Source organism: Leucopleurus acutus (assembly GCF_964270905.1).
Source record: "Leucopleurus acutus genome assembly, chromosome: 7".
NCBI lineage: Eukaryota > Metazoa > Chordata > Mammalia > Artiodactyla > Delphinidae > Leucopleurus > Leucopleurus acutus.
Genome location: NC_139150.1, coordinates 79,818,880 through 79,834,215, shown reverse-complemented (window position 1 = coordinate 79,834,215; position 15,336 = coordinate 79,818,880). Strand labels below are relative to the sequence as shown.

Here is a 15,336-nt window from a genome sequence, read left to right as displayed (position 1 = left end):
CTCCTGTTATTGCCTATGATTTTCTAAGCCAGGCTGGTCTCTGCAATTCTGAGTTTCCCCTTAGTTCTCTTTACCACCCTCCTGCGGAGCTTAACGTATTAAGAAACTATCATGCCCCCGCAAGTCTTTTCAGAATCTGAAATGGATTGTTGTATTGAGCCTTATCAGAAGTGGGCAATGGTTTAAATACAGAGGGGAGGAAGCCACGTGGTATTCCCTTGATTCCCTGAAAACAGATTTTTTTAATGCCAAGCACCATTAAATGATCTTTCCAGTCCCTTCTAGATCTAACGTCCTATGACACTTCACCCAGTGCTGTCAGGAGAATAATCAGATTTTATCAGATAAAAGGCAAGAAACAAAAAAGCAAAGCTTACACCTATGTATTAGAATTGGGATAAATATTACTTACAATATATAAAAATCCAATCAGAAGAATAATGTAAAACTCCAGTTCTGAAATTTAATATGTGCCACACAGAAAAATCAGTGTCTTTCCACATTTTTCACACTTCCATCCCTTCACCACCTTTTGTTCTAGAAACCCAGCTGCTGTATTTAGATATAAATGCTCAAATATTCTGCTAAATGAAGCTACAGCTGCTCTGTCAGAAACATCACATTAAAATGTGTTCTGAAACCATTTGACAGAGTTCTGAAGACAACTTTCATTTCACGAGCTACAAAGCCAGCTCTGGGCATCATGAAGAATTTGAGGAGCCCCTGCAGTTCTTGAAGGAGCCCAGGAAGCCAGAGGGAGGGCAGTGGCAGAGGCCAGCCAGAGCTGAGCCAAGCGGAGTAGCCAGAAGAGAATAAGAATCTGGTTTTTTAGACCCAATTTTGTTTCTTTATGTCTTTTAAATACTTCAAAGTCATTCACATGTTTGAAATTCTACAGGTACAATAGAAAAGACAGTGAAGTCTCGCTTCCTTCCCAGTCTCACAAACACCCAGCTTCACCACAAGCAGCAGGATTAGACTTTTCTTGAGCAAACCTGCAGATGTATTTCAGGCATATACTGGGTGAGCCAAAGGGTTCATTTGGTTTTTTCCGTAAGATGACTCTAGTAGCACTTAGTTGTTGTTAACTTCATTTGCGACAATTTTGTTAGACTGTATGTGACAGCTGTCATATCAGTGTGCGTTTAAAAAAAGACTTATCTAAGTCAGAAAGAGAAAGACAAATAGCGTATGCTATCACATATATATGGAATCTGAAAAAAAAAATGGTTCTGATGAACCTAGGGGCAGGACAGGAATAAAGACACAGACATAGAGAATGAACTTGAGGACATGGGGAGGGGAGGGGAAGCTGGGATGAAGTGAGAGAGTAGCATTGACATATATACACTTCCAAATGTAAAATAGATAGCTAGTAGGAAGCAGCCGCATAGCACAGGGAGATCAGCTCCGTGCTTTGTGATGACCTAGAGGTGTGGGATAGGGAGGGTGGGAGGGAGATGCAAGAGGGGGGACATATGGGGATATATGTATACACGTAGCTGCTTCACTTTCTTATACAGCAGAAACTAACACAACCATTGTAAAGCAATTATACTCCAATAAAGATGTAAATAAATAAAGACAGACATCAAAATTGGTGAATTTTTGTGTAGCCATTTTATATTGAAGACGGAAGAAAAAAAAGCAACATTTTCGGAATATTATGCTTTATTGTTTCGAGAAAGATAAAAACGCATCTGAAACGCACAAAAAGATTTGTGCAGTGTATGGAGAAGGTGCTGTGATTGATCGAACGTGTCAAAAGTGGTTTGCGAAGTTTCGCACTGGAGATTTCTTGCTGGATGATGCTCCACGGTCGGGTAGACCAATTGAAGTTGATAGCGACCAAATCGAAACAATAATTGAGAACAATCAGTGTTATACCACGTGAGAGATAGCAGACATACTCAAAATATCTAAATCAAGTGCTGAAAATCATTTGCACCAGCTTGGTTATGTGAATCGCTTTGATGTTTGGGTTCCACATAAGTTAAGCAAAAAAACCCTTCTTGACCATATTTCCACATGCGATTCTCTACTGAAACGTAATGACAACATTCCATTTTTAAAACAAATTGTGACGGGCGATGAAAAGCGGGTACCGTACAACGATGTGGAATGGAAGAGATTGTGGGGCAAGCGAAATGAACCACCATCAACCACACCAAAGGCCGGTCTTCATCCAAAGAAAGTGATGTTGTGTATATGATGGGATTGGAAGGGAGTCCTCTATTTTGAGCTCCTTCCGGAAAACCAAACGATTAATTCCATCAAGTACTGCTCCCAATTAGACCAACTGAAAGTGGCACTCGAGGAAAAGTGTCCAGAATTAGTCAACAGAAAATGCATAATCTACCATCAGGATAACGCAAGACTCCCTGTTTCTTTGATGACCAGGCAAAAACTGTTACATCTTGGCTGGGAAGTTCTGATTCATCCGCCGTATTCACCAGACATTGCACCTTTGGGTTTCCATTTATTTTGGTCTTTGCAAAATTCTCTTAATGGAAAAAATTTCAATTCCCTGGAAGACTGTAAAAGGCACCCTGAAACAGTTCTTTGCTCAAAAAGATAAAAAGTTTTGGGAAGATGGAATTAGATGAAGTTGCCTGAAAAATGGCAGAAGGTAGTGGAACAAAAGGGTGAATATGTTGTTCAATAAAGTTCTTGGTGAAAATGAAAAATGTGTCTAATATTTTTATTTTAAAAAATGAAGGCACTTTTTGGCCCACCCGATATATGCCAGCCCATACTCTGTTCTCCCACCTTTCTTTTTTCTTTACACAGAGCAGTTCACTACGTATCCTATGATAAGTGATACCTCAGTATAGTTTAAATCGCATCTCTTTTATGAATGAGGTTGATTATGTTTTTCGATGTTTTAAGAGACATTTTTTTAACATCTTTATAAGAGACATTTATAATTCCTTTTCTGTGGTGTGATCATATCCTTTGCTCACTTTTTTTCTATTGCATTTTTGGTCTTTGTATCTGTTGACCAGTAGGAGCTCTTTTATACCAGGGAATTGAATCTTCCACTGTGATAGGAGTTGCAAACAATTTTTTCCAGTTCGTTGGCTTTGTTCATGTTGGGTTTTGTCATGTAGAACCTTTAAATTTGGGGGAGGGGGTCAAATTTATCATTTTTTTCTTTTATGGCTTCTAATTTTTTTATATAGTTAGGTCTTTCTTACTCTAAGATTATGAAACAATTCTTCCATGATTTCTTTCAGTACTTTTATGATTTCAGTTGTTGCACTTAAATCTTTTGTCTGTTAAGAACACTTGGAATATATTCCAGCATCAGGTGTTAAGTATGGAGCCAACCTTCTTTTTGTCTCCATGGCTAGTCAGTATCCCAACTCTCTATATTGCATGACTCACCTTTTCCCCACTGATCTCAGGTGCCATACGTATTGGGTCCATTTCTGGACTTTGTATTCTATTCCATTGATCTGTTGATGTGGTCATGTGCTAGTATTATGCAGTTTTAATTATTATAGTTTTAAAATATGTTTTGACATCTGATGATGACCACCCCACACTTTCTTTGTCTCAACATTATTTTTGCTTTTCCATCTAGAATTATCTTGACTAGTTAAAATAATTCTGTCAGTATTTTTATTTGTATTTCATTAAATAACTTCGGGAGAACCAACATACTTTTTAAAGTCTTAGGTCTATATTCTTAGGAAGGAAAGGCCTTGATAGAGCAGGGGAAGAGAATAGACTCTCCCTTGTGCTGAATATATTCCATAGGAGAAATAAAAAGAAACACAATGGGAACTTTGTTTCAGGACAGCCTTTCCAAAAGTGTGTATCAAAGACCCTTCAGATGGTAATAGTAGAAACTTAAATAAAAGGGATTCTGTGTTCAAAATATTGATCAGCACTGTCCACTGGATTGCCCCTTGGAGATTTACTATGAGCAATAGCTGTTAAAGACTATTAAACTCCTGCAGTGCGGAAGTCTTGAGAGACTGGAGAAATCCTGCTGTAAAGATGCCTGTTGACTTCTGTCTACCATGTTACTTCCCAAACTCATTCCAGTATGGAATCATTTCTCCAAACAACATGTCTTAACATTCCACAGTATGCTCAGAAAAACTCAGTTTGGAGATCTTCAGGCCAACTGTAGATATTTAAAAGAGAATTTGTGCATGTAAAATCCAGTTCTTTGATTCTCAGCATCAGTGAGGTGAGGATCTAGGATATTCCTTTAGAAAATTATCTTTGAACCCTCAAGTGCATCCCCATAGGGACAAGAGGTGATCAAAATTGTTTCTCCTTCTTCCACTGTTGGATTCCTATGTAAATTCTCTGAAATGGAACAAAATTGCACATTTTATGCCACCTTCTGGTCCTTCATTCTTTCATTTGGCACTTATTAAGTACCTACTATGTGCTGGGCCCTGCCTAGTCCCCTTTCACAGTGAGGAAGGGCTTTTACACCAGGGCGAGGAGACCCTGCAGCTGAGCCTTCAGGCCTCTCTCTTGCCTCATCGTCACCTCCTCAGGTTCACTCTGGGTTATAGATTTCTGAGAACAATTGCCCTGAAAACCATCTTGTTCTGTAAGGGAAAATCATAATCCTGGGCCTCTGGCAGCACCATCTGCATTCCTGAAAATGACTGTGGCATAACAGAATCTGACTCCAGTCAGGATGAGGCAGCAAGGCAAAAAAGAGAGAGGAATTCCTGCAAGTGGTAGGGACTCAATTTAAAACACAGAAGTTTCGGTGATATCATTTGCAAATGGAAAAGGCACAACGGTAACTTAAGAAAAGCATGGAAAAAGAGCAGGGGTTCCTATTTAAATACCATTTAAAAATCATCTTCTTTGGTGGTAATCTTTCTCTGTTATGAAATCTCTTTGAAATAAGTACAGGAAAATGAGTAGAGGCAGCATCACTCAGAGGCAAAGCATCTAACTTGACTAGCTGGTGACTCAGCACCAAGACTGCTCTGGGCCCTGAGATGCTGGGATAACATCCTCTGCTAAAGACATCAGATCCCACAGTGGTCAGCACTGACTGAGATGAGAGATTCGTCCCTGGTTTTGGTGTGGTTCTATGTTCTTGATATAAATCTACAAGTGGCCACCTGTAGGGTATGAAAAATGCAGAGGCATTCCAGGAGGCATAACAGGAGTGCCAAAGTGCATCAGGGTTTACTTTCAACCCCTAAAGCATGCCTAGGGGTGTGTGTGAGATGTCACTGCCCCCACCCCCGTGAACCGGGCTTTGCAAAGGACCATGGCAGAAGGCAGCAAGCTAGCCCATCAGATTTGCTTGGTCAGTGTCTTTTTTTTTAATTCTTCTGCCCAAATGGGTATTTGACTATATGCCCTGCTCCCCCCATTCCACAATCAACAATAGTTTGAAGGTCCATTGATGTGGTTCCTCCTACAGAAGACATACGGCTTTTTAATATAGAATTTATGTATGATTAAAAGCTTCCATATCTAGTAAGCTCAATCCTAGAAACAGAGAGTCCAGGATGCCTTGGAACAAACGTCAAGTATGATCAAAAGTGAGCCTTGCCTGTATCTGTAGGCATTTTCCCGGTGTCCTCTTCACCACCAGATATTCTGCAATTTCAGAGAAACCAATGCATTTTCCATGCTACGGTGCTATAGCAACAAAAGATGAGAAGCTGAAAGATCTACAGCTTCAGAGGTTCATGTCATGGAAAGGGGCCTTAGAGATCATTTACTGTAGTGGTTTTCACAGTGTGTTTCACAGAACCTGCAGTTTTATTTGCCACGATTCTTTCACTCTACAGTGACATAAAAACAGTTCAAACTGTCTGGAAAAATCCAGGGTTTATATTAGCATCAGGCATGCTTGGAACCAGTTGCTTAAATGATGTGTTCTTAAGTCACCCCCTCCCCGTTCCCCTTACCCTTGTCTCTTACTTCATCTTCCCTCTGTTTTAGAGCTTAATTCTCAGTCAGATTCTCTCCCATAAAGCAGCAAAGATTGTCAGCAGCACCTCCAGAGCAAAGAGCATCCTCCCTCCTGATATTTTCAGTAAAAAAAAACCCTTAGAATTAAGTTTCATTGACCCTGAATAGATCATATGCTCACTTCCAAGGCAATCATACTGACTCTGCTTGGCCATATGTGGGTCACATTCCCATCTCTAGAGCTGGGGTCTGGGATCAGCCCTGTGTGAGTCAAATAGATTGGGAGAGAGAGAGAGAAAGAGAGACAGAGATCTGAGTAGTTCCCTAGAAAATGGGTAGATTCTTTTTACAGAAGAGATTCTAGAAGATTAAAAGTAGCAGATGGCCACCAGCTCCATAATACTGTCTCAGGGTGAGCCAAAGCAGTGACAGGGAGGGGAGGGAAGTAGGTAGCTCTCTAGTCCTCTTACACCTGCTTCAAAAAGAGCATCTCTGTTTTCTTCCTCTAGCTTTATTGAAATATAATTGACATATAACATTGTGTAAATTTAAGGTGATTTGATACACTTATATATTGCAAAATGATTACCACCGTAGTGTTAGCTAACACACCCATCACCTCACAGAATTACCATTTCTTTTTTTGTGATGAGAACATTTAAGATGTGCTCTCTTAGCAACTTTCCAGTATACAATACAGTATTATTGACTATAATTAGCATGCTGTACATTAGGTCCCCAGAACTTATTTATCTTATAACTGGAAGTTTGCATTCTTTGATCAACATCTCCCCCAGTTCCCTCACCCCTCAAGCTCCTGGTAACCACCATTCTAGTCTGTTTCTATGAGTTCAGGTTTTTAGATCCCACCATTTATTATATGTAAATGATATCATACAGTGTTTATCTTTCTCTGACTTATTTTACTTAGCATAATGCCTTCAGGGCCCATCCATGTTGTTGCAAATAGCAGGATGTCCTTCTTTCTCACAGCTGAATAATATTCCATTGTATGTGGTATATATATATATACCACTTCTTCATTCATCCATTGATGGACATTTAGATTGTTTACATATCTTGGCTTTGTGAACACTGCTGCAGTGAACAGGGGAGTGCATATATCTCTTTAAGATCCTGTTTTCATTTCCTTTGCATAGATACCCAGAAGTGGGAATGCTGGATCATATAGTAATTTTATTTTTAATTTTTTGGGGAATCTCCATACTGTTTTCTATAGTGACTGCACCAATTTACATTCCTATCAACAGTACACAAGAGTTCCCTTTTCTCCATATCTGTTTTTTTAAAAAATCATTTTTACGGACTAGGATTCTGTGTTAGATGTAATTTGAAGAAAATGACTTGTAATTTGCTGCTAAACCAGAATGTTTAGAAACCGCAATTTTATTTAAGCTCCCTCAGTTTGTAAGCTGAGTCTCAGAGATGTTATGTCATTTTTCTCACAGTTACACAGCTAGTTGGTGGAAAAATTGTGATGCCAATATGTCAGAGATTCATAGCCTACTAACATATCTGAAGACCTATTGTACAGAAGGTCTTGTTCAAGGCACTGCATAGAAATACAAATATGAATATCTCACAGAGCTCACAATAATTTAGGGAATATATGACAAACATATATAAAGAGAATTCATAGGAAAAAAATGTGTGGCAGTCTTTATTTTTCAAAAATGTTACAGCAGTATGTGTGGTCCCACATTCTCTTCTAGAATTTTTCCCCCCTCAAGGAGTGGAGTCTATTTCCCATCCCCTTGAACCTGGGTAGGCTTGTGAAGCTCCAGCAAATTGAATGCGGCAGAACTTTTGAAGCTAGGTTAGGAAAGCCAATCCAGTTCCCACCTGGCTGTCTCTCTCTTAGGATGTTCAGCTGTGGAAATCAGCTACCTTGCGGTGAGAAAGCCCCAACCAACTCCCACAGAGAGCCCACATGGAGAAGCCACATGGAGAGAACTGAGCTCCCCTGCTGATGGCCAGAATCAACTGCCAGACACGAGAGTGAGTAAATCTGGCCCCTGGGTTAGTCTTTGATCTCAGGCACCAGACTCTGTGGAGCAGAGAAAAGCCATCCCCACTGTGTCCCATCCAAATTCCTGACCCACAGAATTTGAGAGCGTGATAAATGGCTGTTTTATGCCAGAGAAACTGGAGCAGAGTAATTCTGTCTGGATCTTCATAAATGGTGTAATGAACAGTAGAAGCTATTGCTGTGAATTGCCCAGATGTTTTTCTCCCACCCACTTCCTTAGGTTACAAACCAGACTCTTTGGTCTGGGCTGATCGTAGTACTCCAAGCACATGACCCAAGTAGGGCCAATCAAGGCCTTTCTGGGCTGATAAATGTTCAACGAGAGAGAGAGAGAGAGAGAGAGAGAGAGAGAGAGAGAGATGTCTCAGACTGCTGAGGTATTGGGCTGAGAGGGGGGTGTAAGATAAAAGATTGAGGTAGAGAGAGAATTCTAGCTGCACTAAGTCCCGATTAGGTCCTAGTTTCTGCAGCTAGGTCCTAGTTTCTGCAGCAATCCCTTCAAACATGTGCCACCCTAGTGTTCTTCCCAACCACTCAAACCAATAATTTTCCTTTTTTGTGTATTGGATTTCTATCCCTTTCCTCCAAGAGTTCTGCCTAATTTAAAAGGCTTTGTGAAGGATAACGCACTGGAACTGGGTCTTGGAAGGTGGTAGGGTACTGAAATTCTGAAATGGAGAAGGGGCTTTAGAAGGGGGAAAATGTCCACAGAGGAGGGAAGCAGAGCAACTGAAAGTACTGACTCAGTCACCTGGCCCTGGGTCCAAATGCAGCTCCACCCCTGACCCATATAGAGAACTTGGACTTTACCTCATTCAGCTGCAGTTTCCTCCTCTGTGAAATAAAGAAAATAGTGCCTATGACATGGAGTTATTGTGAGGATTAAGTGACACTTATAACCCATATTATCCCAGTGCCTGGTTCATGTTAAGGTTTATTTGGTGGCAACTGTGAAAGGACAGCATGGATTGTGGGTGAAGCAGCACGTGGCAGGAGTGTGGCTGAGATCAAGCCGGAGCAAGAGGCCAGAGCCGGGTTGTGGAGGGGATTGCCTCACTGTGTTAGCTGGGCAAGGAGAAGCCATGGCCGTTTTCCCAGCGGAAATGGTCAGAGATGTGACTACCATATATAAGTCACATTTTGATAACAGGAATTCCATTTCATTATGGCATCAGAGATGTACCTCCCATATATAAATCACATTTTGATAACAGGAATTCCATTTCACTATGGCATCATGAAGCAATGTCGCTTCATGTGTACACATAATATATTTGGATTTAATTTTGAGATTGGTTCTAAAAGCATATGGACCCAGATGTCAGGTATTCCCCACCCTCTGCACCCACAAGCGCAGTCTCTGCTTTTACTCCTTGCAGATCTGGCCTGGATGCCTACTGGATGTTCCGCTCTTGTCACCATGAAGAACTGACTCAAGCACAAGCACTGGTGAGCAAATGTAGGGTTTATTAAAGGTTTTTGTAGTGAACAATATCAATGCTCTATCAGATCTCCTCAGATTCCCCTTTTACTATTTTGTGCTCTCCCCTGATCCCCACCTGCCCCTTCGGCTTCTAACAGTCAGCACTTGTGCAACTCTTCTTCCGAGAACACTGCGGGTTCTCAAATAGACCGACCTTGGGCTACTGGAGCCACTTTCCCTCCACAGTGAGCCCGGAGCGCTTGGGGATTTATTCCCTTCCTCCATCCCATGCTTGACCAGTGACTGACAAGTGCAGGAGTGTGGAAGCCCAGCTCCCCGCCTCTGGTGGGGACAACCCTGAGCTGAACTTAGATTCTGGAGTTCCCGTGTAGGATCAGGCTGACAGACTTTGCTTGGCTCACATGTTAGCTTGACTTTTCCCTCTTCCCCGTCTCATTTGCCTGCTTCCTTACCGGTCTCTCTTAATAAACCCCCTGCACACCATCCTAGCCGCAGGGTCTGCTTCTGGGAAGTAGTTTTCTAGGTTACGTGGAAGGAATTTACCGTGTACCTCCTCCAGCAAATAACTTCAGAATCCCCCTTAGACATTGCAGCTCTCGCACTCTGCTAAGAAATAAATTTTTCCTTCTTTCCTTTCTTGCATACAAAGCCTCGTGTTATTGGTTGGTTCCTCTCTCCCTGAATCCTGCATCCCCAGTTGCAAATTCTCACCTCTATTTTTCAGAACAGGTCTACCTCAGCAACCTCCCAAACTTATGTACCAAACCATCAGGCTGAAACAATATTAAAACCCTGAAATCAGCAAGACCCTCTCTCCTTAGAAAGCAATTTAGGAAACATCTTTTATCGTTAAGAGCCTGCCTCTTGGGACCTCACCCTTACTCCAAGTGACTTACCAACATATCAAATACTATGCTCCCTCTGAGAGGACCCATCTTACTAGCTGGGCTAGTATCGGTTTTTTTCCCATTCATTTTCTACATCTATCTGTATTGCATGTGTGTATGTACATATGTATCTACCTATCTGAATAGAACTGTATAAAACTTTCCTTACTCATTTGGGACAAGTATTTACAAACATTTGATTTCTTCACACTCAAAAAAATGGCAGTGGGATGATTTGAAAATTGAAAAGCCCTTTTTGGGGTGGGAGAAGAGCTTTATGAGAAGGAAAGTATGGACTGGGCAGAAGGGGCTGGCATGGAGTTTCCAAAGTTCCTTGGTCTCCAGACATCAAAGCTCAGATCCACCTGGCTTCCCTCACCATCCAGGCATGTTTGTTTTTACTGCCCTGAAAGTTTGCTGTAACCAACTTGATCTACACCTACTGCAGCATGTCTCTAAGCCCTTTTCACGGGAAGCCCCTGGCTGGTGGTACAAACTAATGAGTGTTTTCCAACACAAAGCCTCCAACTGAGATTATGAGGTAATTTATTAGGCTCCTACTGCAGTGAGCACACACAGTTCCTGCTCAGAACAGACTAATTAAAAACTTCCCTACCATGAACAATTTCAATTGTGTTGGGAAAAAAAAAAAGAACAATATCTCTGTGGTAATTTTTCATAGAAAGGAAATGATAATGATTTCTAAAAAAAATTGTAGAAGCTTTGTGTTGCTTAAATAGACAAAATCAGCATCTGTGGGTTTTGGTGTGTAACTAACATGATTGTCTTTATGTAGAATAGATCTAATTTCCCACCTCTAATTCTGATGTGATATTTTCCCTGAGTTCAGTTGAAAAAGAAGGTAAGAGTCAATATTACCAATTGTAGGGAAGAACTGGGTTTAAAACTATTTTTTTTTGGGAGGTGGTGGTGACATATATAACCCTGATGGCCCTAGTTGTTCCAAGTTCGGGAGTCTTTCTCCTTTAATAGCCAAATATCCATCATCTAAGCCCCTAATATTCTATCAGGCGAGCCTCTCCAGGGTGCCCTGGAATCTCTCAGGAACACTTACACATTTCAGAATTTACCCTGGTTGTTGCTTTTCACCTTGGCCTGACATCTGGCCTCGAACCATGGCCACTTTCTGTGTCAAAACTCAGACTGTTATAAGCTACTTGTTTACTGTTACTCCAAGAAAAATATTAAAGAAAAATTTAACCAAGCCTTGAGCATGCCAATTCAAGTGACACTGAGTGACACTGAAACCTCTAGAGCCTTATATAGCCTCTTCTGGATCTGTTTGAGAACTGCACCTGTGCCTTAAGGGAGACTTTACAATCCACTTTTGAACTAATCAGAAATTTGGGAAAACTTCTTCTCCATATTATATCTATCCCTTCACCTTTAGCTTGGGGGACACTCACTGACTTTTCTTAAGGAACATGAATCTCCTTTGCCTGGTTGGTAATAAACTCTTGCCTTCATTTTAGATTATTTTAGTGGTCTTTGTATTGATTGTGTGACAGTGGACCCTGGCTGCTGTATTAATTCCCCAAATTTCAACTAAGATGGAGCTGTGAAATTTCATAAAGCTTTACTGAAGAGTAGGGTCAAAGGACATAGGGAGTCAGGGGCACCTTAAAACTGGACACCACAAGTGTCTTTTTTTAGGTCCTTTGGCCATTCTCTTCCACAGGGATTCCCCTCCCCGTTACCCCTCCTCTTACCCCCAGCCCTGGGCCTTGTTGCTGGCCAGTTTGCATCCCTACAAAATGAGTGCTCTTGCCAAGTTCCTGCCTGCCCACTGCAGACCCGTACTCCACTAGCACTACTCCCAGGCCCTCCTCACCCTTAGTCCATGCCAGTCTCTCAACAGCATAATCATCTCAGATGACTATCGTCAATAAAGACTACCTTTTACATCTTCATGTGGAGCAGTTTAGCTCCTCATTGTCTAGAAGCTCTTCATTGCAACTAAGGATCATAGCTTCACTTTTACACAAAGGATCATTAAAGTTTTACAGAAACAAAAGAATGGTGCCCTCAGAGGTGAATGCAAACCTCCATCTTTAAAGGACTAGAAAAATTATTGATGGTTAAAAAAAATCTGTCTCCCTCCCTCCCTTCCCTCCCCTTGGGGGTCTAGTTGAGAGCATCTTCCTTACACTTTATAAGTCATTTGCTTCTACGGTGTGCGAGGAACAGTACCCAGAACTGCGGAGGCAGACAGACTAAGACACAATCCCTGCTCTTAAGAAGCTCATGGCGTCCTAGAGGATCCCCAGTGACAACAGTGGGATAAGAATAGCAGATGCGGTGTAAGATGCAGACATAACACGGAGCAAGAGAGTCAGGAAAGGCTTTCAGGAAGAGGCTGCACACCAGTGAGTTTTGAAACACCAACAAGAATTTACAAGATGGATGAAATGGGAAATGCTTTCAGGCAGAGGAAACAAGGGCAATGATATGGTGGCCAGAACTATGCTGGCCATATGGGGATTATTAAAGATGGGTAGACTTAAAGCACAGCATAAGTGCAGGGGGAGTGGGAGAAAACACAGGGATCAGATCTCTCCTGGATTTTACTGCACAGGTGATGAGGAAGGTTGGAAGCATTTTGAGCTGAGGATGGTGGGACCTGGGGTGGGAACAGGTGGAGGGTGACATGATGAGATTGGTGTTTTAGGAAGATCACTGAGGTTTTTAGCTAAAGAGCAAGATAGCAGTCAGAGAAATAGTCCAGGTGAGAGGCACTGAGACCTCATGTGAGGCTGTGGGAATGAAAGGGAAAAAGAGTTGTGAAGGCTCTCTGGGAGGTTCAATCAGTAGGATTTGTTGTTTGATTTAATGTGGAGGCTGAAGGAAAAAGGGTCCAGTGGGGCAGCAATGTTTTTGATGGGTAGATGGCAGCACCACCAGCTAAAACCTGGAGTACAAGGAGGGAAACTGGCTGTTGGTAGGGGAAGGGATGGAAGACGGGGTGAAGCTGAGAAGGAGGGGGTGGTGGTTGTGAAGTGATGAATTCTGGTTTGGGAACATCATGAATCTGGTTTCTTGCCAGACTTCTGAAGATGACTGGTTAGTTAGTTGGACACACGGATCTGAAATTCAGCACTGATACACGGACAGATGATGTAGACTTTAGGTGGTAATTATAACCATGAAAGGACATGTTATACTCCAGGGAGAAGTGTAGAGTGAGAAAGGAAAGGAAAAAGGGTTGGCTGTGGAATCCTGGGATATGTTGCTTCCATTTTTATGTAATTTTTAGGGAGCCTCTGCCTCTATATTTATTTGGAACATTTGGTAAATAATATAATAGAAAGGTAATCCATCTGTAAGCAAGATTTTTTTCAGATAAGTGAAATCAACTTGAGCTACCACGTAAGCACATATTAGTGCACAATAAGTATTTCTTGAATGCATGAGCATGAATATTCATTTTTCTCAGTTTTGCAGTGAGCACTGTGAATATCACAAATATGTATGCTGCAGCAGAAGGTTAAAAAGAGAAGGGCAGCACATACTCTAACCATAGCAACAAGGTTGGGGATAGCATCATCCAGAAGGTTATAGTTCTGTTAAGAAGAATGTTTGCTCCCATGAGCCCTCGCAACTAAGCAGCAACGATACCACTTCATTGTGATAGTGGGAAAAAAATGACCTTGCTGATGTGATGCAAGGGATAATGGGGGCAGTAAGGTATGCATTTCTTAATTTCTTGATAACAAAAAGAGTAAGCTGCAGCCACCTCTGGGTCTCTTGACAAAGACCAAGTCCCACTTTTCCACATTTCTGTACCTTGACCCCCAAAATTTCTAATGCACCTGGTGTCCCACGGAAACTTGCATTTTTGCATTTTAACCAAACCAGAGACCTAGAATTCATGCCAAATCCTAGAGGATGAAATAGAACAACATTTCCACTTGATGTCGTGAAAATATGCAATGGCCAGCTACTTTGGCTCCAGTGGCTTTGAAGATCAAAGTTTGGAGAGGTCCTTGTGAGGGCATTTCCAGGTGAGATGGGAGTTTTTCAGTCTCTCTAATACCTGACCTATGGTCCCACAATCTCACAGCATTTCTGATTTAAAATGGCTTTGTTGCTAGAAGGAAATGTCTTTCCATCTCAGAGTTCAGCCAACAGACAGAGATGACCCTTTGCAAAGAAAGCCGTCTAAACCTGTACTTCTTCAGAAAAGGGAGTGACATGAGGCCACAATTGCTTTGTAAAACTTACCACTACTTCCCCAGGCAGTTCTAGTGTGATGTGTAAAGTCCACTTTATTTTAGTCTTTGGACATCTGTGAGGCTCTGACTGCCCATGAGATAGTCAGAAGCACAACAGTACACGCCATACTTGCCAGAACTCTTGTGGGTAGATTACTAAACAGCCTCCAGACACTGGAGCCCACGGAGTTTTAGGTTTAGACTCAGCCTTGTTTGGACAAACCTTAAAGATCATTTAGTGCAACCCCTTAGGCCAGCAGTTCTTTATGAAGTGATTACTTGTAAATTACTTGTTTTCACAGAAGTATTGCATTATCAATAAAGTATGAAAGTTTTTTAAAGACTTCCTTTTTTTTTCTTCGTAAATTAGAACAGATTCAAGATTATCCTACAATAATGTCTGTCACACTATGTTCTGATAGGCTTTTTGGGCAGGGGAGGAAGGGGTCCTATCCTGCAGTTTTTCTAATAGAAACTGAGCATAGCTTACAACCCACTCTTTCTACTTCATCTCTCTTAGCAGTGTACGGGGCGCTAAAACTTCATCCAGTTTGTGTTGCTTCAGAAAGTTTGAGAGGCTAAGCTTCAAACCCATGTCAGCACCTCAGGGTGTGCTTGGATACCTCCAGCAGCGGGGAACTTGCTACCTTCCCAGACAGCTCACTCTACTAGCAGACATCTGTCGTTGTTCCAGTGTTCTCTGTGCCTCCATCAACCCTGGTTCTGCCCACTTGAGCTATAAAGAGTAATTCCAAGTGTACTCCTGGGTGGTTGTCTTCAGTATCTTAGGAGGCCACTTTCCTGTCTCATTTT

The 15,336-nt window shown here is 41.7% G+C and overlaps 1 protein-coding gene across 1 annotated transcript in view; it reads left to right on the top strand.

The window, feature by feature from the left end:
* Positions 1–7,878: 7,878 nt before the first annotated feature.
* LOC309963817 (uncharacterized protein) overlaps positions 7,879–15,336 on the top strand; it is a gene marked incomplete at its 3' end in the record, with an annotated part of 45,301 nt that continues 37,843 nt past the window's right edge. The window contains exons 1-2 of the mRNA XM_082842350.1: positions 7,879–7,929; positions 9,340–9,409. Coding sequence (XP_082698476.1) covers positions 7,901–7,929; positions 9,340–9,409 — 99 coding nt within the window. The 5' untranslated portion in view covers positions 7,879–7,900. The remainder of the gene's footprint in view (positions 7,930–9,339; positions 9,410–15,336) is intronic.